The sequence below is a fragment of the Triturus cristatus genome, chromosome 3_2 (assembly GCF_964204655.1).
Source record: "Triturus cristatus chromosome 3_2, aTriCri1.1, whole genome shotgun sequence".
Taxonomy (NCBI): Eukaryota; Metazoa; Chordata; class Amphibia; order Caudata; family Salamandridae; genus Triturus; species Triturus cristatus.
The window spans coordinates 1,159,054,218-1,159,081,525 of NC_140584.1; the positions used below are offsets into that span (position 1 = coordinate 1,159,054,218).

General features: G+C 42.1%; 1 protein-coding gene across 19 annotated transcripts in view; it reads right to left on the reverse strand.

The window, feature by feature from the left end:
- Positions 1-3,518: 3,518 nt before the first annotated feature.
- TNS1 (tensin 1) overlaps positions 3,519-27,308 on the reverse strand; it is a 1,878,049-nt gene continuing 1,854,259 nt past the window's right edge. For all 19 annotated transcript variants that reach the window (XM_085649989.1, XM_085649997.1, XM_085649992.1 and 16 more), the window contains 5 exons: positions 22,562-22,633; positions 20,229-20,397; positions 18,740-18,808; positions 11,851-11,880; positions 3,519-8,144 (listed from right to left, as the gene is read on the reverse strand). In XM_085649989.1, coding sequence (XP_085506115.1) covers positions 8,003-8,144; positions 11,851-11,880; positions 18,740-18,808; positions 20,229-20,397; positions 22,562-22,633 — 482 coding nt within the window. In that variant the 3' untranslated portion in view covers positions 3,519-8,002. The remainder of the gene's footprint in view (positions 8,145-11,850; positions 11,881-18,739; positions 18,809-20,228; positions 20,398-22,561; positions 22,634-27,308) is intronic.

A 27,308-nucleotide genomic window follows, 5' to 3' on the forward strand; every position in this document is an offset into this window, starting at 1 on the left:
GGCCCGGCGGTGGCGGTCCTTCTGCCATCCTAATGGCTCCCTTATGTTAGGTTAGTGGGATATATTGACTAAAGATGGTGGCTGCTTGAGCGAGTGAAGGGATATCCAACATCGATTACCGAAAGCTGGGCTCTTGCTAAATATTCAGAATAACCACGTACTATGTAACTGAGAATCACATTCCAATTCAATTTCTAGTATGTAAATGTATCCAGAGTGAAATATGTAAAAATGTACCCTATGTGAAAATCTGGCAAGGATTCGGCACTTGTGCACCAACGTTGCAGAGACGTTACAAGGAAAAAGAACATTAGAGAACATATTTTTGGGAAGAAGACAATTTTTTTGAAGAAGACCATCCGCTGCGGAGCAACAGAGGAGTAGGAAATGTTCTGCATCACCGGTAAACCTGATGCTTAAGTAGAGGTAAGTACAGTGTGTCAGTGGCATCTCAGACACACAGAAACTCACTGAGACCAGCAGGCATCTCATCAAAAAGAGTGCCTAAAGATGTCTGCCCCATTCATGAAAGGGAACTCTTTTATAGAGACACAGCCCAGCTCGCTGTGACACATTTGTGGAATCAATTTCAACAGTCAGACAACAACTTGGCATTCCAAGCAACAGTATATTTTTATATAATCTGTTTTTTCACTTACATAGCAAAGAATTGCAGACATCTATCTGTACAAAGGAGCAGCAGATGGGGAAGGAGGCAAGCAATTGTGAACATATGCACATGTATGCTGAGTAAAACAAGACATATTTATACAAGTGATACAGGTATGACACATAGATACAAAATATAAAGTATATTTCCAACTATATAAACACAAAATGGGACTCTTGTATCTATTTTTTCTTTATTTTTAAAGTAATCGCTTCATTTAGTATTTAACTGATGTCAGAAAACTTGTGATGCAGAAAGCAAGGAATTTGTTTCCAAAATGTCTGTTAACACTGATTTGCAGTTGTAACGGTCGATAGAGGAAAAAAGGTTGACTCAAACTCAATTTAGAAATACAAAAATATATATATAAATATAACTTTAAATGCATTTTTGAGAACCCAGGTGCAAAAGCTGCTCTGCTGTATATGCTTGTTTGTGAGGTTTCAGGCTGCTGCAAGTGATCTGCAAAGTGAATGTGCCGACAGCTAGTCCGCTATAGCTATCAAACATTGGACGGGAATCTGATCTGAAATGCGTTGGAGTCTCCAGGTATGAGGAATACCTGTGGGATGCCCTCCTGGTGTTATGAATGTCACAAAATTCTTCCCCGTGATTTTGAGCCAGGATGGGCGGCATTGTGTCATCCTGCAAATTTCACGCTTAAAGAGCGAATGAAAAAAAATCCCAACCCCGTGATGGAGACTTCTATAATACTCCACCCATTAAGGTCAGAGGATCAGAACATAAGCAAGGGCAGTTTTCTGTGCAGGAAAATAAACTCTATTCAAATGTTTTTGCCCAGCATTATCAGGGATGTCAACAACAAATTGAATATTGAAATTTTGGAAATTTTCTTGTCCTCCTCTAAAGATTCTCTTTACCGGTTTTCACCTGAGAAACACTCAGTTACTTTTACTGAAATTAATTTCTGGTGATTATAAAAACATTACTCATGCAGACAATCCCCCAACAATAAGTGCTCTATAAAAGAAAGTGACGTGGTCATCAGAGCTGAAGGCAAAATGCCCTGATCCTCTCTGGGCTGAGGATGGGCCAGAACCTTTGCTGCTAAGTGATGATTCATTAACCTTTTTGGGGGTATTCAGTGGACCACAGTTAGTGGCAACATATATTCAGATTATCTGTATTTGCATTTTACATGTGCATTTATTGTTTAGTTCTCATTTATCTCGATCGTTTCTATAGTGACAGTGCACTGCTTTTAGTAGTTTCTTTTTATAGGTGTCACTCTTACCCTTCTCTCATAGGTTAGAGCACAAGACTTCCTTCTCTGTCCTGGATCCCACTTAGCTCAGTTGTACAGTCTTATTGGGTATGATGACAGTGAATCCAAAATTCTTGTATGTGACATTTACAATCCTAGATAGTTTTACCACTATCTGGCTGATATTGTGTTTGGAAATACTTTTGTTCTTTCATACCCATTTCTCTTTTTAATGTTGTTAGTATTTACAGATGTGTCTAAAGGGAATATAATTCCCCGGTCTCATTAATAAGGTAAAAGATGGGTTATGGTGAGCCACAGGGGCCTACAGTAAGCCCAAGGGTGCCAGACCTGTACAAACAAGCGAGGATCTCAGAGGCTGTTTCTGAATGTACTGCCATCAATAGCTAATTCTGTCATGAGCGCCATTTACCAAGTAATTAGCTAAATTATATATACTTCCATGATTAGCCATGTAGCTGACCCATTCATCACAGCCTTGCACGTTTGCAGATCTTTGCTCCCCTAACCATCGACTTATCTGAAGAACACAAGAGTGATATATGCATTTTGGTACACAATTCTAATGGTTTAGGGTAAAATATTTGCTTCACAGGTGTGAAGATACATGAGATGCAAAAAGGGCCAATGACAATATTTTTTTCCACGGTGTGAGACTCAAAGCCAGTGAGTGAGACATTACTTGCAGTCTCCTTACACAACAAAGCTAAAGGTTTCAAATTGTAACCTTCCACACTGATCCATCCTACGTGCAGGCAAAACAGTAGCCAAGGTTATCCAATATTAGTATGATCCGAAAAATAGATCCTGTGCAAGGGAGCTATGCTGGCAAATGCAATGTTAGACATTTACACCTTGGATCCCTCATAAGCCAAGACGTGTAATCAGAATGCCAGTCTTTAATGGCAAGGTGCTAACAAACGCCAAATAAAATCATTTTAATATTGAGGAAGTGGTGAGAATAACACTATTATGAAAACGCTTTGGCAAGAATAGATGCAGTTTTAGGTAGATGTTTAAGTTGCAATTTAAGTCTGCAGCTTGGTCACAAGAAAACCTTGCAATAACAACTGAGACCTTCTTTCTGGGCAAAGCTCAATTTAGAAAACAGTGACATTTTCACAACCTGTACACGGTCAGAAATGGGTCTAACATTGGTCAATTAAATATCATTTTTGTTACCAGTTTGCAGAACCGGACTTGAAAGTGCTGTGCTCAGTTCTAATTGATTCAAACTATGGCTCAACAGAACAAATGGTGTTCTAAATTTTCTGGTTTGTAGTTGTATTCCATACATCAATTTGTTGCTAAGCTTTAACTAGAATAAAATACTGTTTTTGAATAACAGAAATCATCATCCGCAGTGCAGTGTGAGAGGCGAATGGGGCAATCACAATCAAAAGCATGCACAACAATGCTCTTATCTTTTCAAAAGCAAATAATAGTTAAGGTGTGAAACTATCAACACTCAGTAAAGATTTCCTTCAGCAACCTCTCTCTACATGGCAGTGTTACAGTCAGCAGCAACTCTGCATTGGGTGCTGTGGTTGATGACTTTAGGGACCTTGCATCACACATTTTGGCAAAGGCACACGTTTTATGGCTGTAGGAATCCAAGGGAATATACTAAAAAAAATGGCTCTCTTTTTCATCCCTCTGAGAAGACATAAGGATAACGTGTTCTGCGCATCCAAGTATCTCATGCCTCTCATGCCTTGTGACCAAAAGTAGAGCAATTTTTTGCACACTATGTGCTTTTGATTTATATATATATATATGCAGCTTTAGCACATCAGGCTGTTTACACAATGAATGCAACATATAGAAGGGAAAAATTAGCAGTGGTAGAAAAAAGTGTGCCTATTGATACATTTAGGTGTAGCATGTTAAACAGGATACACTCTATCCTTTGTCTTGTATTAACAGTGCGGTGTGGTTCTATTAGCAGCAATGTGAAATGAGCAGGTTTCCCACAGTGATTGCAGTCACCAGACATTGCTTAACAAAGACAGAAAGGATTGGAAAAGTTATATCAATCCCTTCACTCTTGGGTAACAATGAGGGACAGAGTCTAGGGTGTAAGGCACATTAGGGGCATTTTGTTTATGTCCCACTTTGCCATTCAGAGATTGTGTGAGATGTGGCCTAGCGCTGGTTATGAGATTTCCCTTAGGTACATTCGACTAATGCTTGGAGGTGCTCAAATCACTTCATAAATATATAAATAAAATGAAATCCCAGCACATTCTAATTCGCAAAGCTCTCGTTTTGCCAATTTCATGTTTATGAGAACTTGATGGGACAAAACCAGTGGAGCAGAAAATGTCTATTAGGCATTCTGGAAGTGAATACAGCTAGTACATTGCTAGTTGATGTTCCACTTAGTTCAAGTCAAGTGACACGTCATGGTAAGGGTGAAATCAATGGTCATTGCTTGATGGTTGCCATACTGAAGCTCGGAATGCTGGTGCCAGAATGGATTAGCCCTTAAACCACCAGCATTTTTGTTGCCTGTTCCCCAACACAAATATACCTTACCTCTACCAAAACATTTAGAAGGTCCTTGTTTACATCCTGTTTAAGGCCAAATCTGGCACTGCTGTTCCACCAGTCAATTGCTTTATACCCTGACTTCAAATGAACACATTACAGCAGACCCAGTTCTTTGAAAAAGGCACAGAATAATTTGAAGGAAATATTCTTCAAGCAGCTGACAGGCATGAATTTTAAAAATCCATGCCAGTAGTTGGTAGAGAGTGTTCTAAATGTAAGGAGCGAGTGAATACTTTTGCATAATATATCTGAAAATGACAACAAAGTTAACTAAAGACAATTCCTATGGACATGTTTTTCATAACAGTGCAAGTGTAGCATGTTCTGCATCAGAAGGTGTCCTCTCAGTATTTCTTGCCAGACGTCTCTCCATGTGATTTCCCAAATTTGAGGCAACTTGACTAAGCTGCCGAATCGAACTGCCGGCTCTTTACGATAGGCTCACCTACTGCTGTGAACCAACTTTACATTGCAGAATCCAACATGGCATAGAAATAATAATAGGTCATTATCCCTTGCACACAGAAATACCCTTGTGTTACTCAAATGTCCCACACTCTCACTCACTCATCCCCTCTTTGCAAGCACCTTTCTCGTTTCCGCGTCTGAAACAGAACAAAATGGGAAATAACATAGACTGGGCTGTAGGAGGGGGAACAAGCACAATATTTCTATAACACATTCTGCAAAAAAGTAAAAGTTGCCTTCGTAAATCTGCTTGGTTGCTTGTGGTATTATATAGTCAAAATAAATTTTGTCTTTTCATTTGTTATGCATTTAGTTATACATACAGTAGACAAGTCTATACAAGATCTGTTTATAGGAGGAGGCACACTAAGCAATATGGCAAAAAATAAATATTTGGGTTCTGTTTGTAGATTTTACCTTTTTTCATAAATTTGATTAGCTTACAGTATTTGTCAGTATATTTCATATATATATTATATATAACAGGAAAATGCTGTTGTAAAGGTGAAAGGGGTGTCCGGGTCATGTCCAGCGTGGTGGCAGCAACAACATTGTGTCTTCTTTTTGTGTTAGAGGCAGTATGCTGTTCAACCTTTAGTAGAAATGCTGAAACTCTCCACCCCCGCTCTGGCTGGGACACATCTTACTCTCCAATACTCCTTTAAACATACTCAATCTATAATATGTTCAAGAGTCTACAGTGGCAGCTGGTCATTCATAGACATGCAGCTCCAATAATGCTGCCCTCACTAGCATGCACACATCTGTCTTCCCACTTATTACCTTGGGTTGAACAAAGAGAAGTCCCCTCTGCTGACTCCTCAAATGAAAATGATCCATGTCTTGGGCAAATGCTTTCTCTCAAGGCTCTTTCAATCAAAAACCACAGGAAATAGAATCCAAGATGGCGTCAGTCATTAAATATGTGCCAAGGGCCAATAATCTCTACGCTGACACACAGTTGCTAGTGATTTAAGTCCCTTAAGATACTGATTAGGTTGATGGGCCTGCCACCCGGAGAGAGCCAGGGATTTGGGCATCTTATCTCTTAGCCTTGACTTACACATTCATCTCATTACTTTGGCCTGGCACATCGCCTATCACCAGAAATCAGTGTGTGGAGCACGTCTTTCTCTTCATAGACAAATCACACAGTTTATCTCTACAATTTCCTTTTTTTCATAAGTAAAAACTATACTTGTCATCACAGAATACAGATATAGTACATTTGTGAACTAGAATTTCTTTGTAGAGAATAACATTTGGCAGCGATATGGACATAAGGTAACATGTCTGTCCTTTTGAGTTTTACACAGACCTATATATTTTCTTAAAATTTAACCCAAGAAAGAGAACGGAATGTTTAGCATTGAGTTAAAGGTTGGACAGATACTGCCTCTGAAAGCAAAAGCAAAGGTTTGAACCTGCAAGTGTGGTTTCTCCGCATTCCCAGAACAGGCTTCAGCAGGCCTCAGGAATGTTCGACCAGACTGGGTGTTGAAATAAGCGTGCTCTTGGATCAACTGTCTAGTGTTGAAGTGGCATTACAATCAACGCAAACCTGCCAAGTGAGGGCAGCTTTGGAAATCAATCAAATTAGGAAGCCATGAAATTCTTGCACACTATTGCCTAGGGATCTAATTTATGAAACTCCACATAATGTCCAATATCATCTTAAACCATCCAGTCACTGCGCCATTGGCTAGAGGATGTCTCTCCTTTAATGATCTGTTTTAGCGCGGATACTCTGGAGTGCTCCCTAAGCGATTTATGACACCACTGCATTAGAGTCATATATTCCCATCCAAATCTTATCAGGGTGGAGGGTCTGACAAAAATTTCAAAGCAAACTAGAATTTAAATGAAATGCTCGGGGTTGTAAAAAACTACATATTTAATGTAAATAATTGGAGAGAGGTTGAGACATTCAAATTCATTGTAGTTGTGTTGTAATGTATTTTAATAGTATTTCTATAGCGCTTCCTACTCCTGGCAAGGAGTTAAAGTTCTCTATGTTAATTGACATAGATATATCTTACTAACCCCGGCATGCATTCTAGGGAGTATGGGATACTCTGGGCTACTAGTTCCAGAATACTTTGATTCAAAGATCTCAACACAGGTTGAAATGTCCCATAATATAATGGAGCTATGTTACAAAGCCCAAGCAGATATGGATTTGTGTAGATGGACAGACCAAGTTGAAGGCACAATATACACAATAATGTTGATGGTCAGCCAAGCATCCAGTGTTCCTTTGTATTGCTTAAGTACTTTTGTGAAAGCCTCCAAGTCAGTGCAAGTGAAGTTATAGTAATGACAAAATGAATATAACCTTCATAAAGCCTGTTTCTCTGACAGCTGTAAATAATCCAGATTATTTGGATGTTTTCAGTGAGGTTGTTCTCATCTTTCAGAGATTACCTTCTCATTCATGGTTGAGACTATGTGCAGAGTTAATCAAGCTTACATCACCCTTTGCCAAAGTAAAATCAATTATATGTGCCTAAGTGCTTATAAAATATCAATAAATGTGTGACACAGTACAACATTGAGTCACAGTTTGGCTTCAGGGTGGTGCGACGAGAAGGACGGGGAGATAGTCAGTCTAAAGCATTTGTTTGCAATAGACCCACATATTTGTGAACATATAATATTATAAATTGTGGCCTTTATGGTGTTCTGATGTTAATAGTAACTTATTTTTATGTATAAATTAATATTCATTTGAAATGGACAAAATTGTATTATGTTCCCAAAATTTGCTCTATACATTTTTGAGACTGCCGGATTCACCTTCCACTAACAATGATCCAAAAGCCAATCAGATTTCAAAATCCAAATCTTCCACTTTGCTTTTACTTGTGTTCCCTTCACCAGGAAATTAGCTGGCACCATTTCCTCTTTTATCTGCAGATGAATATTCTCCCCACTGTTTAGACTTTCCCCAATACACTTCCTTCCACCGCATCATGCACTTCCTCTCTCTCCTTCGCTTGTCCTTTCAAAGTCCTTCTTTTGAAAAAAACAAACAAAAAAATCACGGCAAGAAATATCTTGTGGGCTCATCTCTTCTGGGTGCCTCCCATAACCCGGGAAACAAAGTTGACAATGGCGTCAGCTGGCTGATCTGGGTCCAACTCCGCAAACAGATGGCAAACATTGTCTGTTGTGCTTCCTTGCTTTCTTGCAACGAAACCGAAGAGTCTTATGGGAAAAGAAAAGAAAGAAGAACATTTAAGAATTAATCAGATTTTTATAAGGTTTTTAAACAATATTTTAGAATTTTTATGTAAGACGGTTTATTAAATGGAACATCTAAGGTCTTGTACCAATTTGAATCAAAAAAGTCTCTATGAAGTTTTTCAGTTTACTAGTTTCGCACTATATAAAACTAAGCATACTTTTTTTTCATACCTAAACTTCCAAATAATTATTTTTTGTTGGATCACAAAATAGTTTGCAAGCATATGTCAATTTTATGTATGCAAGAGGGACATCTGCTCATATACACAGCAGATTCCAATTTGCAAAATCAAGATTTTCAGAATTTCCATGCATAGAATGCATTTGCAACAGTGTAAAATGTCCTTTGCTGAACACTTTGCACTTCTTAAAGTTTCTTAAGAACAGGAGTCTCGGGTGGGAAAAAGTCTTGTCAATTCATTTGTTGTATTCAACAGGTGCAACACAATCAAAAAGTATATTGTTGACTTTCTTACTTTGTCCCTGAGATTTTTCTTCACAATAAGTGCAAACACAAAGCTGAATCTGTCTATGTTTCTATCACAAGATAAGACCAGCATCACAAAAAGCTGAAAGGTGCTTTGCAGGAACCCAATGTTAAAGTTAACGACTGTATGTGATGGCTGCACTTTATACTTGGCGACCACACAAATGCCAGCAGCGAAAGCAAGAAACAAAATACAATAAAGTAAAACAATTTGTAAAACCCACAATGCTGGAATTAGAAGCATAAATCTTTAGCAGGAGCTAGTGGCCCTTCCTAGAAAAGGCTTCAACTGGCACTGGAATGAGAAACTGGTACCACACCCTATCCTGACCACTTCTTGAATCATCAGGTTTTCAATTAGAGCTGCATTTAATCCATCCTCATTTGAGATGATATTTTGGCACAAATCAATTTCAGATTATTAGAAAGACTGAAAACCAATAATAACAGGTGTAAAACGAATGTGTGAGGAACTTCACCCACTTACTTTATATCCAATCCAAATATATCTTTGACCACATAACTATAGTGACTATAGAGTACCTGAAATGAGCTTAAATATGTGTTTGAGCCTAACCCTTCTTCTTAAGTGCATGTATCTGGAAAATGTGTGTTATATTTTATGTGGTGTAGATGCGATGGAATTGTGGTTACATTCAGGCTGAAGACAATTTCTTTTGTTTTGGAAAATGTTGGCAAGTTGACTATTTTCATTCTTTGAGTAGGTTTCCATTTTTTCATTAAATTACCAAAGATTTGCTGGCTCTATTTTTAGTAAGATCATTAATACTACATTCAATTCATGCTATTATGTATTTACATCACAGTTCTCAACTGAAACATTTATGCACAATGTCACAATGGGAGGATTTGCTACACACAGTGGCATTGTGGAGGAGAATGATTTTCTATGAAGTATATCCCCCTTGAAACCCCGTTTTTAGCAGCATATAAATATATATATGATGTCAAGATTTTCATGGGTAGTCCTACGACAAATATCGCATAGTTTTTGATGTCTGAAAAGATTTCGAAAGACCATGGCGTGGGTCGCTATTTAAACCTCTGAAAATGTGCCCACCCTGCGATAAGTTCAGAATTTAGTTTTTCCATTGCTTTTCTAAAAAAGATCTCAAAGAGATGAAAAAATAAATCCTAGAGCATCCCATTGATATTACCATGTCCTTCCCATTGTACATATTAACTTCTCAACATGCACCTACATTAAGAAGGCAGATGTGGTGCAATGAGAGTTAGATATAATCCTATGCACCTCTGTGGGTTTGTAGGGCTTACAGGCAAAGTGATCCTTTAACATGAAAACATCTTAACCATGAGGAAAATATAATGACAGAATTTCACATATACCTTAAACCTACTCCAGCAGATTGCTGCTATTCAGACAAAGTAAAGTCAAGCATAGCAGGAGTACGCAATTCGAACTATAAATATCGTACTTTCCCCAGAATACAATACAGTTGCACATGTGCCCCAAAGCTACACCTATTGTTTCTTATCAGATGATGTAGGGTTGGGAATGCCAGGTTTATGCCAAGGAGGGTATGCCTCTTATGACTGTGAACCACAAAATAGGAAATTGCAGATAGAGACTGTATAGACTGCCTAGTCATTAGTGAATCAGGCCTTCTGAGTACAGAAATACGCTCACTGTACTAGTGTGCAATGCTGAATGCGCCCAACAGTTTTACACAAATTCCTGGACGCAAACAATATGAACGTAATGACATCCAATCAACAATCCTCTGTGTAGGTATGCAAAGACACTGAAGTATCTCAATCCTGGTGCAAAACTAGTAATTGCAATCTCTTCTCTTCTTCACTTCTGTTTATCACAAAAAAATCTTCAAATGTGAAATAAATTCCAAATCAGAATATCACATGGCAAGTATCATCATGGCTTCGCCTTCTTTAGACAGCTAACGTGTTTGAAAGCTTACACTGCTTTATCAAGGCTTGGATATAAATCATGCAGCTTTCTTAGCTCAGTATATCTGGTATGGTTCTTCGCATTTTTTGCTTTTCTGTCGTTTTTGATTTTCCCTTCATAAGGATTTGGCAATTCATGGTGGTGTTGTGCTCACGTTACAGCATCTTTGCATAGATTGATATCGGAGCATTGTCAAAGCCGTGTAGAGCACAAAACATGTTGGCTGCATAATGGAATCACTTAGGTGCAAGAGTTCGAAAGAACCCCTGGACCCGGGAGGGTGGAAAGATTTTTGCGTATACAAAAGGTAAGGGGATATGTGCTCCCTGCTATATAAACAACAAACTGTGTAGTATCCACCTCAAAAGGGTGGAAGTATGGTAAGAAAGGAATATAAGTTAAACATCCGCTCCACCACACTCAAGTGACAGGAAAAAGGAAAACCTTTTTTATGCAACCCTCACCCACTTTAGAATTCTCTTCCTTGAACAAACCTTGTATAGAATCCTAAAACATATCCCTAGGCTTCGGCCCATGTTCCGCTATCCAATGTTCTCAATCTATTTATTCGCACAAGCATACATGAATAGGGAGCGTAACAGGAGTATAGGCCCACGTTTATAATGCTCGTGGCTGTACTAAAATCAGCTCTGGCAGAAAGTCCCCTTTTTCAGGCAAGTCCAGTGGATCACTATTTGAAAGAGAGAGTACCCCCTCAATAGAGACTTTTTGTTCATGAGGGCAGAGGAAGGAGGGGAAAATCAAAGGTTTTATTCAATTCAAGGCGTTGGGTAAAGCACATAGCTATTGCAAAGAGAAATAGAGCAGTGAGTGGGAAAGGCGGATGATGTGAGGATGAACATTGGGATTCACTGTGGTCATGAGATCCTGATGTGCCCAGTTAGACAGTGTTGGGACTGACTTGCCGAGGCTGCTGCATCATTATAAACCTGGACCACTGCTGGGTCCACACTTGGACAAAAACCCAGAGCCCTGGCACAGATTAATTGGAAAACATTGGCGAGAGGGGGAGAAGGAAATTCACACCATGGTTTGGCCATGGAGGCAGAAGATGTCGAGAGCACACTTATCGATGGCCGATGACCAATATCTAGGATTACTGAAAAGATTGCACTAATCCCCATCTTTATTACTCCTGAACAATCATAACCCGTGAAGTTCATCATCCATGCAACAATATCCATCATTGGTATCAGGGCCAAGGCACTTACTTTGCTGGACCTCTTTCAGACTTCGTCCATCTAGTAGGAAAAAACAGAAAATACCATTACCAGTGTGTTTGTCCATAGAGCTCCACTTGTGTTAATCCTAGCTGTGTGAACAGCACCCACACTGCCAGGTCACTACCCGAATCATGCCCAGTTATACAAAGAGGAACAGGTTATTTGATTAGAAAATAAGCGTTATAATGGCTTGCAGCACAGTTCATCATATATCAGGCGTGCATCTAAGGAGAGAGCAGAAGACCACTCATATAATAAACACTTTGGGGCAGATTTACAACTTCTGGCGCATCCCTGCAAATCAGCAGGGATGCGCCAAGAAAGATGTGTCACGCAAAACTACCCGTGCGCCACCATGGATGCGCCGCATTTATAATGCTGCGCGCTGTGGTGCACGGATAGGCAGATGCGTGACGTAGCTGCCGGTGTAAGGTTGGCGCAGTGCGAGAGTCGTGTCTCGGGCGCGCCGCAACTCCAGCACTGTTCCAACCCAGCCTATCTCCAACATGCTGCGCCACGCCTTATGCGTGCTTCAAGCAGGTGCAAGGTTTTGACGCAGTGGCGTCGGAAAAGTGAACGAATTGTTTGGCCGGCCAAGCAGTCATGCGCACTCTCCATTTTCTCTATGTAGACTGCATGCAGCCTAAATAGAGAAAATGGCCCCGCTACAGGTGCCCGGCTAGGGCGCTCTCCACTGCGCGCACCAATCACAACACTGCCATTGCAGCGTTGTGATTGGCTTAGGGGAGCAGGAGGTGGGAGGCTGCCTAAAACGCGCCAGGAGCCGCAGGAGTTAAGGCAGCAGCGTGTGATGCGGTCGCGGAGGAAATGAGGGACGTTTATTATGTTATATTGATTACCGTCAGCCCCCCTCCCTGCGCGCGAGCCCTCCCGCCCGTTTTGCAGGCCGCGACTGTTGCCAGCTAGGGGCCTCCTTTGGCAAACTGAGTTTCTCTCTCACAGTGGTAAATCTCTCAATCAAGTCACTAAATACCACACAGAGTTCCAAGCGCCCTCTGAAATGGCAGGGCTTTCAGAAAACCTGTGAAAGGGACTATCAGAACCAGTCACCTGTTCTCGCGGGCCTCCTCGAGTGACACATGTAGATAACACAGCAGTTCTGGTGGGTTGGTGCTTGGGCATTCATTCTTTGGAAGTCCTTCACCATGCCAGTCAAACGCGCAAACTGCCCTTCCTACCTTGCCCTCACCCATATGAACAAATTCTGCCGTGGCGTCTTCAGAGAAAAAGACAAAAATGCTTTCGGAATAATTTGGTAGACATCATAGATATGTGATGCAGATATATGGATTTTGTGGGTTGATTGTTAAAAAAAGGAAAAAAACACCGTACTTTCAGATCCTTTTACAAAGCTTGGGGGGGGGGGGGGGACTTACATGTGTACATCTGCCCTCCAAGCAGTGTATTGCTGTGGAATAAATGTAGCGTGCAGTTTGCCATCATAGAAGTTGCCGTTTGATAGTTCTATAAAATGTAAATAACAGACGTTTCGGTGACCCAATTTAATGTTACCTATTTTATCAACTTTAGAAGGGGGGTAGGACAAGTGTGTTCTTTTTCGGGGTGCTGGCGGCGTGGAAGGAGAGGACACATTCGATCTCAGTCAGTAGTGTGTCAGGGGTTACCTTTTTTCGAGCTTTCTTGTGAGGGGCGTAGCTGGTGTGTCAAGGGCACTAGTGCAAGGAGGGAAATGGGGGCCCTCGCCATTGTTCGAACTGTGAAATACAGCAATATTCAAGGTGAGTCCCGGTGCCACTGCCCCTGCTGCAACACTGCCTGGTCCGCCTTTAAGGTGCGCACGTTGGTCTTCCTGTTAGGGTGCTCACTGCCACATATGTCATGGTAGGTGAAGCACTTACACTGCAGGAGCACGCGCGTTTGTGTGTGTTGGGGGTGGGGCTTTTTTTTCGCCATTGACAGTCAGTGCCCCTTTAATATGCCAGAATACAATGTTGCCCTTGCTGTGTTCATGTTGGCAATGCCGTTTAAAGCTCGGACTGTACGTGTGTTTGTGGGAGTGTGCACGTTCCTCCTGCAAAGGCCCTGTCTGCATCAATAGTGTTCTCGAGGGCGGCTAGGTACTTCTGGGGACAGAGATGTATGCACCGTTATCACACCGTGAGGGCTCTCTGCGCTATTATGGTGATCGTGGTAATGTACTATTATCCATGTCAAGTGAGGGCCAGCACTGCCAGCAACAGCCGTGAGCTGTACCTCAATGGTGTAGGCGCTTGTCTGTCATTTCATCATGGCATTCAGGCCACGAGGGTCAAGGCAAACTTAAAATGATGTTGTTTGCCAGTATTTTCAGTTTGGGCTTTTGATTGGACTTCAAGCATAGCCTATGTGGGCGATTTTGGCCCATGGTTTCCACATTAAATATAGGTCTTTTCGGCAGACTTAACTGGCATTTCATATCACGCCTGCTGGAAATTGGCCGAGTGACACCCTTCTTTGTGATATTGTGTTGGGAGCTACTTGGGGCCCAGTGGAATTAATGGTCTCATGACTCTCCGGCCGGGGTGAGTATGTTTGGGAAGCCGCGGCTTCCTGCTGATATCCTGGTGCTTTAGATCAGGGTTGGGGTAAAACAAAATAGGGTTTACTTTGGAGTGTTTTCTAGCGCCTGGATATCCTGCCCTCTGGAATGCGGTCGCATGGATGCCAGCCGGGGTAGGGAGAGGGGGCAGACACGCAGTGCAAAGTTTAAGCGTTTGCGCTATGGGCTGTTGCATTCGGTGTAAGAAATAGCTTTCAACTGCTGTTGGTGTTCTCCGGTGTCACGGTGTGATTATTTTTTTCCAGTCCTAAGATTAAGAAGTACCATTTTCCCTCACTCCCTTTCCAATCTTAAATGATCTTTAATTCTTGATCCAGGCAGGGCAGGCTGAGGCTCAGCCTCCCAGTCTTTTCGAGCATGGTCATTTGAGCACCATAGATTGAGTACTGGCAACATCTGTTATTTATTTCCTGTGCTTTGAAATGGCAGATTTGCAGTTTCAGTGCTAATGCAGGGCAACAACTTCTTCCATTTTCTGATGGAAAATGAGCGCACAAAGGCAAGTATCACCAGGGCAAGCCATACTGGTGCTAGTTTTGCGGGACAACTGGAAAATTGAGTCAATTAGTTTTTGACTTTGAATGACGCATTGTTATAATTGTGTTGCCCTTGGCTCTTTTAGTGTACGTCAGGACATTATTCACAATTTTATTGCACTGCATTACTCGGCAAGAATTAGGCCTTCCGCTCCCTGGTTTACAGAAAGACTTAGAATACTTAGACAGGGTTGTCGTAAACAGGAGAGGCTGTGGCGTGCTCATTTAGAACCCTCGGAGAGGGTACAACAGAAGCACTTCCTGAAAGAGTACAAAGTGGCTATTATGGAGGACAAGAGATTATATTTTTCCAGGGTTACCGCCTCCCTGAAATCTCCCAGGGATCTCTTTAAGGTTATCAACTCTCTTATCTCTTTGCGGGTAGTGGATCCCTCAGAGCCCTCGCAGGAACGCTGTGAGAGAATTTCGGATTTTATTCAAGCTAAAATCTCCGATATATATTCCTTACTGGAGGCAGCGAACTCCAGTGTTAGGCCAGAAGTGGAGTTGACGACCCTTTCCGGTGAAGCTCTACCCTTGGAGGAGATCCAGAGGTTGCTTACTTTCCCCTTTTTGTCCTTGGAGGTGATGGACAGGCTCCTGGACCGTGTAAATTGTGGCACCCCTTTGAATCCTTGTCCGCTCAAGGTGTTAAAAAACTGTCGGAGATTGTGATTCCTCTCTTTATGAGGGTCATGAATGTTGCCATCTCTGAAGGAGTCTACCCGTCTCTGTGGAAGACAGCGGTGGTTAAACCTCTACTGAAGAAGCCCTCTTTAGATTCTGCTGAACTAAAAAACCTCCGGCCGATCTCTCTGCTTCCCGTTCCTGCTAAGATGTTGGAGGCCCACTTAAATTTTCACCTCAGCACATATCTAAAGGATCATCATTTGCTTGATGGTTCTCAACATGGCTTTAGGAGACATCATAGTACGGAGACCGCTTTGACGGTCGTCTTTAATAACATCCGGACGCAGGTCGATGCTGGCCGTACAACGCTCTTGGTGCTTCTGGATCTCACTGCGCCCTTCGACACCTTATCTCCTCATAGGCTGGTGGCTCGCCTTCGAGAGGTGGGTGTCGGGGGCACAGCGCTGAGCCTCCTTGCCTCCTTTCTGGGGGAACGTAAACAGAAGGTGAAACTGGGTCATTATCTCTCTGCCCCCAAGGCTCTGCAGTGCGGTGTCCCCCAGGGCTCTTCTCTAAACCCTACACTTTTTAATATCTATGTGGCCCCTCTCACTGAGGTGGTAAGATCCTTTGGGCTGGAGGTATTGTCCTACGTGGACGACACCCAAATAATGGCTTCTATAACTCATACCGTTAAAGACACAGCCCTCAATTTTAGGAGTTGCATGGAGGCAGTTTCCCTTTGGATGGTGGAAAATTTTCTGAAGCTGAACGGAGAGAAGACCGACGTCTTGATCTTCGGGAATGATCAGGGAATCTGGTCCAGTGATTGGTGGCCGACCTCACTCGGGGTCTGTCCTTGTCCAGTTTTCCATGGGAAAAACCTAGGGGTGATCATGGTTAATGTGCTCTCTCTGAGGCTGCAGGTAAACAGGACTGTTTCCACCTGCTGTGGTATTATTAGGATTCTTAGAAAGATCTCTCATTACCTTTCTTTTGAATCACGTAAGCAGGCTGTAGTGGCCTTGGTAACCTCAAGACTGGACTATTGTAATGCCCTTTATTTGGGCATTAATAAAGGTTTCATCCATCGGTTGCAGATGGTGCAGAATGCTGCGGCTAGATTTGTCTTGAATCTTTCTAGATCGCATTCTGCCACAGCCTCAATCAAGTCGCTGCACTGGCTCCCGTTGAATGATAGGATTATTTTTAAGATCCTTTGTCTGACCCATGAAGCCTTTTATGATGCCGGTCCTGAGGGTATAAAGTCGACTGTTTGTCATTATGCCCCTCTAGGCCTCTTCGGTCTACGGACAAAAATCTTCTTCTTGTGCCCAGGTTTAGGAGGGCCAAATGGGGTGGTAGAGCCTTTTCTTCTTTGGCGCCCAAAATGTAGAATTCCCTGCCTTTGAACATCTGTGGAGAGCCTTCGCGACTTCTATTCTGTAAAGCCTTAAAGACCTGGCTTTTCGTTAATCCTTCAGTATGAGCTTGTTCCTTCTCTCTCGTCCTCTGATGGTTTGCATCTAGCGCCTTGACGCCCTTGGGCAAAGTTCGCGCTTTTATAAATTCAATTTCATTCATTCATTCATTCAGTACATTATTCACAATTTTATTGCACTGTTTGGCATTTATATAGCGCTTCCTACATTGATGCTTTTTATGCTTTTCTTGCTCTTCAATAGCACAAAATGGATTCATTCACTTACAAATTGTTGCCTACACGGAGTGTATACAAGACTGTAGTCAGTATTTAGATCTTAACAGTTCACAGCTCAGGAACTTCTAACAGCACACAGAATGATCAGAGCACAGGTCACACAGCAGATGGCATGTGCTCAGCAATGCATGGTATCTCGAAGTCTGTTATGAAGCTCTGTGGTTATACTGAATAAGCAGCTACCTATGTTGTTATATGAAATATCTCTATTAATGTAATAACTGCAATTGCTTTATTAATCCGCCTGCTTTCTCAAATTTGCTTGAAAACACGTCATTTGTCCACTCTTTTTTCAAAACTTTCTCTGGGGAGAACCCCAATGAACCCACCCCCCACCCTCCACCCCCGTAGGTTGTTCTGGCTCGCTGCAGTGCAGTAAGACAAGAATTTTACCCCCCACCACTTTCAAATGTCACCAGACGCATTTGTCTCTTGGGAGGCACAAGCGCAGAGACACCAGGGTGGTTTTGACACTAGACCCTGGCACAGCGTGCTATGCAGGGTATCTAACAACACGCCTCCCGACAAATCAATCAACACTTCATTCTCTCTCTCTCTCTCTTTCTGCAATCATGCGTGTGCTAGCAAGTATTACTGGGGGATATGAATCTTGGACTTTGTATTGTTTTTAGAGGTCTATGAAGTTTATTATCACAGCACTGGAATGAAAGAAGGGACCACCTTTGAGAAGTGAGACATTCAGGGGCAGGGGAGAGGATACGGCGCATCACCCAGAGCTGCCGACTCTGGAGCTGGAGATCTGGGTTTGAGTCTCAGCGTCGGTGCAACATCCTGTGATTCTGGGCAAATCAAGTAATCTCCCTGGGCCCATGGACAGCACCTGGATACCCTTACGGATGATAAGCCGCGCTATATAAATCTATAAACTAAACTAGCTGGGTCAGTAAGATTAGGTGGGTGTGAGCTTCAGGTTTTCCAACAATCATGCAGTTGTATAATGTTAAAATACATTATATGACAAGCGGGGTGCATGAGAGAGGACTAAGGGATAGTGGAAAGGGAGAGGAATGCAGATTGGTAGGGGTACGAAATGAGGTAAAAAATAATATTTTGCAAAACTAGTCAACATTTTCAAAGACTCTCAAAACAGAAAGTGGGAGAGAGTGTGTGATTGGTTTGCCTGTGAGTATGTCAAAGTTTCTGGTGAAATCCGACAGACTCATCACCATACCAGACTGATATCAAATCACCTGTACCCAACTATGTAATGGAAAATGCATTTGTCAGTGGGGTGTAGCACACCAAACACCTCCCCTGAGGCTACTCCCCTAGAGACATTTTATAGGGGTTTGGTAGGGTTAGTGGACTTTATGATATGTTTAGAATCCACACCCCAGCATGCACAAACAGCCCTGTGAGAGCACAACAGACTCCAGGTTAAATACTCACTTCCTCTCTTGCGCATCAACGTCGCAAAAGGTGACTGTGCTCAGGGGGTAATGTCTTCTGAAGAACAACCTGTAATGAGAAAATATAGAACAAAAGGTGACGGTCAACGCTGAGACAACCTCCCCTCCACAAGGTCTACATTCTATCAGCTATGCTATACAGAGGCTAAAACATGTGAGTGGGCGAATGGTCTGTGGATAGCATGGTTTTCAAATGAAAGATGTGTTAAGGTGACTGCCCTGTCATGAGATCAGGTTATATATTAAAAGAGATGTATTATGTGCAGAATACATGGATTATATATGAAAAAAAGCTTACTGCATGTAAGAGATCATTTTTGGTGTGAGGGTATGGTCTGGGAGGAAAGGCTGGATTTACAGTAACAGAGTGGGACCACTCTGTAACAAAGGAACTGAAGTCGATGTATTGGAAGGCGTGCCCTCTGGAAGCGATGTCGGCCATGGGGAGTGAATGTGGTCTGTGGAGAGGCATGCACCGCATGAATAAGAAATATACGGTCTGCGTTGATGTGGTATGAATGTTGCTGGCATGGTGTGAAGTGTGGTGTTGTAAAGAGGGAGGCAGAGGTGAAGTTGTTTTTGCAGTGTTTTATTCTATGCTAAGGATGGGAAAGCTGTCATTCGTGAAGTAAAGGGCAATAGGCACATGGGAAGAGATAATGACTGTAGCATGTTGACATATGTGAACTTTTTTGTGATCTATATGGAGGGGAAACACTGAAAGTAGGTATGACCTCTAGGACGTAATCAGTCTTTAAGCGGTGGGTGTGGTCTGTAGCAGTGATGAGTGGTGAATTCTTTGTAAGCTGGAGACTTGTCACAAATGAGTGTGTTGTAAGAAGATCAGAGTTCTATGAGATGTGAGTTTGATTGATGCAAAGTGAGGCTAGCTGCATTTCTGTGTTTGGTCCATGGACATGTGAGATTTGAGTGAAGTGAATACGGACTATGGTAATGGAGTGGGGTCTATTGAAGGAGGAGTTATATGGAAAGTAAGTGTGGTTTGCACAAAGACATGGTGGTGTGTAGAGAGGTAAGTTCTATGGGAAGTTGGTGAGGTTACGGAACAAGAGTGTGGTTTATGGACAGACACATTTTATGGAAGGTGTGTGTGGTCTAATGGAATTGAGAGAGGCCTGCAGCAAACAGATGAGATTATGGGGAAGGCGGTACTTCCTCATAGGTGATGGTATGATTTGCTAAGAGGAAAAGTCATAGTGAGTTTGTGAGACGAGTGTAAGGATTTCAGATCATTTAATGGTATTTCCTCCTTCTCTTCGGTTTGGGATATTAAACTATAACAGTAAGCAGCCTACAAATATACAGTTAACACCTTATCCTGTGTCTTTGCAAGACCTGTGGTGGCCCAGACACCTGGAGTGCTCATTATGCACAAGGCATTTCGCAGTTGTAAACACTACCATGTTTGCTACCTCTGTCCTCTCGCACTGCACTCCTGCGCCCCTTACTTTCTCTGGTTGTCTGTTAAAGTGATTCCTTGACCGGAGACTTTGAAGTGGACGATGGTCGCCGTTGGTGCTGGATCTGCCACCAGTGTCTCGCTGACAGTTTTGGAAATGGCCTGTGGGCCGGTCAGAGACTCCATGTCCACCGAGTTGATGAACAGCACGTTGCAGGCTACAAGGAGACACACAGAGAAAGTCTAGTAACAAGTCTACCAAGGGTCAAGAAAGGAAACCCACCGTGATAACCAGTTAGGAACGTGCCAAGGTCACTGCAACAATGACCTTTCTGCTTCATTGTCTGATGTATCCTTGGTTCATCCATTGGAACACACACTGTGCATGTAAAGTGTTACTAACTGTAATCTTGTAGAAGATTAAGATGCAGGTTAAAGACTGCCCAAAACTGACATTAACAAGGATTATTCTCTGCATTCCTGTCTCAGTGCAGAACACTGGCTGGTAAAGAAACAAACCACGCCTTTATTTTCGAGATACAAATACATATTATTAACGCTGCTCATATTGCAGGATAAAAAATGCAGCATGACAGACATCAGAGCTGCCTCCCCTGCTTAGCCTTTAATGCATGAACAAAAGGAGGGTTCAAATACAAAATGTCCGGTCTGTTTATTAGGAGTTTGTGAACTCTCACGTTTTTTCCTTCACCACTTTGTATAGCTTTTTTGTTAAAACCTTTGCAAACTACAAGATACTCACAGATGCTAGGAAGTTTTTAAAAAATTAAAAAAATGTAATGAAACTTGCACTAAAGATGAGAGTACAACAGAAACATTTAAAAAAACAAACACTTTTAATAGTGGAATTCACACACCAAAAGATTTTTGAAAGAACGTTCTTTTCTTAAAAGGCTTTTTTCTGTCTGGAAAACGTCTCTCTCGAATGAAGTGGTAAAATTAGTAAACTTTACAAACTTTTCAAAGTGTACAAACGTTCCTAGTAAGGCATGACACTTTGCCCGCTCCTATATATCACCAGGCATCATTCACAAGTAGCCTTTCAACTTGAAATTACTGACAGATCTAAGCCTCCCAAGCCTTCAACACCAACTGAGACACAAATTCAGAATATGTGGGTTTACAATCACTTTTATTTAATCTGCTGCCACTCAGGGTAGCAGTTTTACACTAGAGATTATTTAAAAGCGACTTAATTACACTCCAGTCATCAGTAATTAAAAATTATGTATAAGACAATTGCACTACCCAAAAACGTATGTAAGTCAAAAAGTCACCTTCATCCATTAGCTCTAACAATTATGGAAATAAGAGTCTATCTTTGAGCTGTAATGTCACCTCAGCAAAGTGATTATTAACTGAGCATTGGCTATTTACAAAATACCTATATAAGTAAATTACAAAATAAAGTTACTAAACCATTCGACAGGAGCAAAGATATTTTTCATGCACTTCCTAGATTTGCTTTTGAGGAGGGGCCACCTGGAAAGGAGGCCCATTTGTCAACAGTTGAGATGATATTTCAGTGGAGCTTGCGACAAGTGGGATTGAGTTTTCAACTCAGCCCTTATTACTGGCCTTCTACGTCATACAAACTCATCGTTAACTATAGTTCACAAATAGTGTGTGACAGCAAGGCCCTTTACCAGGGCAGTTAAAGAGGGTTCTGAATGTGGCTCCCTCCCCTTGCACATGGGATCCTAGAGCCCCTAATGGCTTCATTTGTTTTGCCTACACATTCCAGTTTTTGGTGATTTGTTATGTGTAGTGCGCTGCTACTCGTGCTGCACACCCAGTGAGTTTGGAGCAGTCAGAAGGGGAGCAGAAGGCTCTGCTCCCCATGACCACACCTGTCCTGCCCATGTCCTACTAACACAGGACCAGGTTTAGCCTTGATCCCTCTATATTAGTTCAATATCCACTCTAGCTCGTACACGACCATCGGCATGTCATGCCTTGCTCCTTTGTAATTGGCACTCAATGGCTTCCCCTGCCCTGCTACTCTTTAGTAAAAACCATGTGCAGGTCAGTTAGTCCACTTGCTGTCCTGTACTACCCACTTCACCCTTAACCAGCATCATGCTCAGAACTATGTCTCCTGAAGCAGCACCCTGTCTTGCTACCACTTAACCGACACGTGTTCATCCCTGTTATCCGTGGCTCTCACTGAACCACAACTATAATTAACACACTCCTCTTGATCTGGTTCTGTGTGTTGTATAGCTCTCACAGCACCCAAAATGTCAGGAACTGTGATGTTACATGTATAATGGCACTGATATGCTTTTGGTTTTTGTAGCATGGCTTAAAGGCTATGATGTAGCCTCATATGGACAATGTATGTGTTAGTAAAAGACCTACCTGCGCCCTGTTTCAGAAGATCCGTGGAGGAATTGGCCGGGACTGCGACTTCTTTCTTCTCATCCATTGGATCTTTGACAAAAGGGAGACAAAGGAGTGTCAGTGGCCTCAGGCATGCTCTGCACCCAGCACAGATATTACGAAATGCCACTCGATACAGTTTAGGTACTGGATAAACTTGCACTCTTCATGACTATTACAGAACAAACGTTTCTAAGAAATTATATCACAATAGTCTCTGTCCATTCTTGTGAACATGGAGGCTTGCCAGGTCAATTCAGGAAGAAACTGTAAGCTCTTCTCTTACCATACCTCTCTTCATACTGCACTTACCTGTTGTCTGCCTACTATAAAGAACCGTAACGCTACCTGGACGCGCCAGTGTTCAGTGCTCCATTGCTTCTGAGCTAGGTTTCTGCTATTCAAATACTGCTTTCACTGCATCCACCTATCACTCCATGGATTAGTGGGACAAGAGCTATTTAGTGCGATGGGTAAGGTTTAAATTAGTAATCTTAAAATACCTTGCAATTGTGTTACTTTGCTTTTATCTTACTGCACAACATTTACACATGGCCTGTAACTACCGTTAAAGTACATGACAAAGGTTACCAGCCGGTAACTGCTGCGAGAAACAGCCTGTACAACGAAGATTTTACAATGCAGTTCCTTTACCAGTAATCTTTTACGCCATTTTTTTTCCACGCATATGCCTTTACCACGCATGTCTTTTGGCACGCATCTAAGGTAAGTATTAATGTTTGCTTGTGAGTATGTGCCTGTGTATATGTCTATACACACATACATGTATATATGTACACACATTTAGGGTTTTAGGTTTAGGGATGGGTAGGTGTATAGGGTGGTAAGCTTTTTTTTAGGGTGTAGGGGTGGGTGGGGATTGGGAATTAAGAGTGCTTTTAGCGTTTAGAGGTGGGCAAGGGTATTGGGTGGTAAGAGTGTCTTTAGGGTTTAGGGATGGGTAGGGGTATTGGGTGGTAAGGGTGTTTTTAGGGTTTAGGGATGGCTATGGATTTTGGTTGTTAAGGGTATTTTATAGGGTTTAGGGATGGTTAAGAATAATGGGTGTTTAGGGTATTTTGTAAGGTTTAGAGGTGGATGAGGGTATTGGGTGGTAAGAGGTTTTTTTAGGGTTTAAGGGTGGGTGAGGGTATTGGGTGGTAGAGGTGTTTTTAGGATTTAGGGTTGGGTAAAGGTATTGGGTGCTTTTAGGGTTTAGGACTGCTTTTGACCTTGTCTCTAGGGATGTTCTTTGAAAGGTTTTAGGTGATCTGGGTATCCTTAAGTATCTCTTGCTGGTCTTGACCAGGTTACACTCTGGCAACTCTGCCCAAGTGCGTTGCGAGTCCCAGGGCGAACTCACGGATGTTACCCTGGTCAACCGTGGCATCAGACAGGGATGTGCTTTGCAGCCCCAACCTTATTCCTGCTCTTTATAAACGGCTGGTGGCGTACTTGGCCGACGGCGAGAATGATGCACCAATTCTTTCAGGTGTTGAGATACCGGCCCTACTGTTTGCAGATGACACGCTCAAGATTTCTAGATCTCTGATGGGCCATCAAAAGCTTCTGGCTCAGTTCAGGTATTTCTGCAAGCAGAGGGGGTTGGGGGGTAACTTCAGCAAGACCAAGTACATGGTCCTTAACCCTTGCCAGCTTCCAAGGCCAACCCTGAATTGCATAGAGCTCGGCTGGAGCAAGTTCCAATGTTTGATTACTTGGGAGTTCACACTAACCGAACATTTTGATAGGTCTCCGCATATCATAAAATGCAAGTTGAAGCTCGAACAGTACTCAGGTGGAATTATTAGGTCCCTCAGGGGCTCTCAATTTCATCCTATTTCCCCAGCTTTACAAATTTACAATATGCAAGCTGTGGGGGCTGCATCATATGGAGCGGAACTTTGGGGCCACAAAGATTGTAGCTCACTGGATAAATTTGAGAACCGCTTTATGCGTCCATTGACTGACCTTCCTGTTAGCACCCTGCTCAGTCCTCTGTGCCTAGACTTGGGACTGAGAGCACTTAATTCAAAAATATTGCTTTGACCTTTTTTGTTTTGGCACAGAATTTGGGTGACATCAGAGCAATTAGCCTATCGGCAGGGCCTAGAGGAGGTCCTCAGGTTACCTGGTGCCCCAAAAATACCATGGGTCAGGTACATCCAACAATCCTTTACCCAACTAGGCTGTGCAAATCATTGGACCACTCCAAAAGACCGCAGCGGGGTCGCTAAGGCTGCCATTAGGAGATTGTACTGCCAGCATAAGACACTCACTTACATTGGGCAAGTGGGAATAGATTCTCTAGGTACTGTATTTCTAGAATTTAAAGTAGATTTTAAACTGGAAGACTTTTTGGATGAGGTTGAGCCCGTATCAGCTAAGACATTATATTTTACATTTCGTTATGGGACCCTTCTTCTGTGTTCTTTTACTTCTAAATGGCGGTGAGTTTCTAGGGATCTGGAAGGGACTTGCCCTCTTTGTGCTGGATGCAATGAAACCATTGAACATGCTCTGCTCTTTTGTCCAGCTTACTGGGGATATCGAGGAAAATGGATACTTCCCCTTTGCCGGCTCCAGGGCAAACGAGATTATAGAACAGTTATTAGGATTTTGAGAACTGGTTCTAGGCACTCCATAGTGTTTGCGGTCTCGTGGTATCTGCTATGCATGTGGAGACGAAGGGTCCAAACATCTGCAGTCCAGCGATCCTGGCTCCATTGTAGTTTGACTCGTACACATTCTGTATGTAAATTGTTGTTCTTGCTGGGATTACGTTTTTAGTCCTTTATCGAAGTATCGATTGATTGAACTAATCATGTGTTTTATGTACTTTTATGGCGTTGTGCATATTAAAGGGAAGGTTAGCTTTATTGCAGCTGCAGCAAGGTTGCGTAAAGTAGTGGGCTAGTAATTATAATCAAATATCTGTTACAAGCTGCATATAGCAATCAAGTTGTCCCTTTCTGTATTTTCTTACGGTCAATTAATGAAATTGTAAAAATGAATTGTATGTTTCTTTTATGGGTTTTTAACCAAATAAAGATCCTTGTACATAAATATGTATATATACCTTCACCTAAAGAGCTTGCAAACTTAAATTAAAACATCTAATTATGTGGCTGTTTTACTTTGTTGCTTTTTAAACAACAAGTATTTCAGCTGTGCTATGCCTTTTATTACTGTTTGTGAGGGATCCAAAAATAATCCACCACTTAACAACGCTCTGAAATTGCAGACAGCTACAATGGTACTCATGCACATTATAACATAAACATTATAAAAGAGTGCAGTCACAATAAATAGTTGGTATTGTGGGGTGATGTATTGCCACTCGCTACTGTAGTGTGGTGGCAACATGTGAATGACACTTTTACAGACCAATAGATAAAGCACGCTCATCAAAGGCCACATCATGTATGTATGACATGTAGGATTTGGGCGGCAAATACAATAGTCTGGCGAGTCAAAGAGGCCGAAAAATATATAAATAGGTCAGCATAAGTTGTCCACTGTTAAACCTATAACTGGAAAAATATATATCCCAGTTGTTCAGCAAACCACTTGTTACTGTTCCACTTCCGCGGAGAAGGGCCCGTGTATCAAAAGTGAATGGCAGAGAAAAAAAGTAAAATATGCCACAAGTGCAGACTTTCGGTGAAGGTTACTACGCGTCGCCTTTAATGACGATAACTTTTCATTTTAAGAAAAACAAGGTGCCATTTCGAGAACTACCACTAGGTGGGAGCATTGTGCAAATAATATATTAGATTCACACTGAAGCCTTGCATTTATTAGTAGCTTCTAGGCATAAAAAATAATTATGCCTTAACACAAAGGGAGCACTCAGACTTGGCAATCCAATGTCATTGAAACATTCTAACAGTCTAAATGCTTTTTTAATAACTTAATTAGATTGGATGAGAAGGTCGATGCCGGCGTTAGAATCCAAACACAGCTCTTCACACGAGCCTTCAAATAGAGAGTTAGACCTGTGTAATGTTATATTTATGTCAATTTATTTTAAGAAGTGAAATGTTTACCCGGAGGTGTCTTGTTTAAAATCTGCTTACTATATCAGCTTCTATCAGAACCTTTTAAATACAGTTTAAAAGCCGGGTTTTTAAGGCTTTCCTAAGGAACAAAAGATTTTTCATTGTTTTTAAATGTGACACATTGAGGATGAAACGTGTCCTCCCCACGAGGTGCGCTTGGGTTTGGGAATCCAGACATTGTGCGCTGTGGGGGACCTCAGAGTTCTTCATGGCTTAAACCACTGGAATACACTCTTCAGGTGGTCAGGGTCGCTTGCATGCAGTGCTTTGAACACAATACAGACTGACTTGAAAACCAATCTCTGTCCTATTGGCAACCAATGAAGCTTCTTGAGAGCACCGGCTAGGGATCTGAATTTGGGAATGCCCAATAGCAGTCGAGCGGCTGCTTTTAGCATGGCCCGGAGTTTGTTCATATGTTTCGTTGTAAGTTGGAAGAGAGGCCATTGCAGTAGTACAGTTTCGAAAGCACCATCCTAGTGACTACTCTTTTTTGCAGAGAGAGGTAGAAGAGGCAGGATTCTTTTGATGTTTTGATGGTTTTGAAAACTGAGGAGGAGACCACATTTACCTGTTCTTTGTAAGTGAGTCTCTCATCGATAATCACTGCCAGGTTGTGGGTTGATTTGACTGGAATAGGGGAGATAGCAAGCTCTGAGGGCCAC